The 1,894-nt window shown below is 33.5% G+C and overlaps 1 protein-coding gene across 1 annotated transcript; it reads right to left on the bottom strand.

Annotated features, from left to right (window-relative positions):
- LOC110265150 lies at window positions 368-1,598 on the bottom strand. The gene is made up of 6 exons (XM_021107980.1): window positions 1,449-1,598; window positions 1,198-1,314; window positions 1,047-1,083; window positions 819-915; window positions 572-693; window positions 368-453 (listed from the first exon to the last, which is right to left on the bottom strand). The coding sequence occupies exons 1-6, from the start codon at window positions 1,596-1,598 to the stop codon at window positions 368-370; spliced, it is 609 nt and encodes a 202-aa protein (XP_020963639.1).

The following is a 1,894-nucleotide window of genomic DNA, read 5'->3' as shown; positions in this document are numbered from 1 at the left end:
AACAATCTCTTTAATTTTTCCAACCACAAAGAATTGTCCATCCTATTAAAACAAAAAATTTATGAATTGAATGGACAAGGCATGTCTACAATATCCAAACATCAATTAACATCAGTACTTCTTACATAGCACTAAAAGATGTTAAAAAACTAATAGTACACACCTCATTGTTTCCCTTAAGATTAGCAATAGTCCGTATTAGCTTCCAATCAAAAGATTCATCATCAATTACAGATACTAAATCCCCAATCTCATTACTACGGAGTCTATTGAAATGGTGGCTTGAGAGAGAGCGAGCGAGCGATAGAGAGAGGCAGAAATTTTCAGTTCAGAGAGACAAAAGTTAAGGAGAATTGAATCCAACTAACTAATTCAGAAAATTCACAGTTTCCTGCATATCAAGGTTGATTGAAACTCGAGAAACATTGATCACATTTTGGAGACTGACTTTATCTACAAATCACAGAAGAAAATAAGAAGAAATTAATTCATAAAGAAACTATTCATTCGTAAACAAAAATATTTAAACAAATCAAACTGAGACATGTGTGCAACATGGACAACTTTTCACCTCCATTGACTTTGATCTTGAAAGATTGCAGAATAAGAACGGGTGGTCTCTGATACTTTTTCAAACTATTGATGTCTATAAGAGCAGAACAATCACCAACAAGATTGTAGGGGATTTTCTTTCTGGGTAATGATTATAAGAAAGGAGGGACAACAATAGAATAATTCAATAGCAATAAAAAAAAAACATGAAAAACAGGCATAACATAATTTAAAAAAAGGATGAAAAACAGAAAGGCAATGGATACCCATCAGCAAAAACTTCAAGGATGATAACTTTCAATATCTTTCCATTACACTCAACATCCGTTTTCCTTTTCAATCCGCACAGGACCCCAACAAAATCTGTTTAGTAAGATTATAGCAGAAAAGATTAAACCCTCGGATATAATAGCACGAGACATTTCCTTGAGTTGTTATTAATTTCAATTTAAAACACCTTTATACCGGTTCAAATTTGAAAAAGTGAAACTTACCTATTAAGTACTCATAATCAATGCGTTTTTGAAGAATCTAGTCCATAGAAGTTAGACTTAAAACATGATTAGGTATGACTCTACTTGCAGCTGCAACAACAGAGGTACTACACTTGAAAAGGATTCGAAACCGATGTCTTGTAACCCTGACCAATCCACCATTAGGTATCACTTTGAAGTCGGAAATAATTAATACATCTCCTTCTTTTAACTGATGAATAAAAGTTGTGATCAAATCATCCTCAACAGTTGCTTGGATCTTGTGGTGCTGAAAAATAAAAAAGAGAAAAAAAATCATCTCAGCATTTCTAAATATTATACCATGACATTTAGTTAACTAAAAAATGAGTTTTTGATAGAACACACACACACACACACACACACACACAAAAACATACTCACCTGCTTATCCATCAAGACCATACGTAAGAGTTTCTGCATATTTTCATTAACAATGCTAGCGTCTTCCCAAATGGTCAAGATCTTAGCCTCAATACTCCAAGCTTCCTTCCATGGAGAGATTTTCCTAAGAGGATCAATAGCAAGACTCATCTTATAAATAAATAGTAAAGATGAAAGAATGTAGATGAAAAAAACAAAAAACAAAATCTCGACAAGAGAAAACTGTGTGGGATCTGAGTCTTATCTTAATGGAAGGGAATGCAAAGGAAAAAAGGCAAGTAAGGAACAAGTGACATCTTTTGAGAAATCTCCACAATACTCCATCACCTCATCACTACTTATAGCAGAGAAATAAGCAAGTTTGTAAGGCAAAGCTTGTAGAATACGTTTCTGTTGAACTCCTTGGCTAGATTGATTGATTGATTGACATATGACATTCAATGTGT

Source organism: Arachis ipaensis, chromosome B07 (genome assembly GCF_000816755.2).
Source record: "Arachis ipaensis cultivar K30076 chromosome B07, Araip1.1, whole genome shotgun sequence".
Taxonomy (NCBI): Eukaryota; Viridiplantae; Streptophyta; class Magnoliopsida; order Fabales; family Fabaceae; genus Arachis; species Arachis ipaensis.
This window is presented reverse-complemented; position numbering and strand designations above follow the sequence as displayed.

Coding starts and splice junctions, on each gene's coding strand:
- LOC110265150 (XM_021107980.1), bottom strand. CDS start 1,598: ATGAGTCTTGCTATTGATCCTCTTAGGAAAATCTCTCCATGGAAGGAA. Junction 1,315..1,448: donor TGGTCTTGATGGATAAGCAG/GTGAGTATGTTT, acceptor TTTATTTTTCAG/CACCACAAGATCCAAGCAAC. Junction 916..1,046: donor TGATTATGAGTACTTAATAG/GTAAGTTTCACT, acceptor CTTACTAAACAG/ATTTTGTTGGGGTCCTGTGC.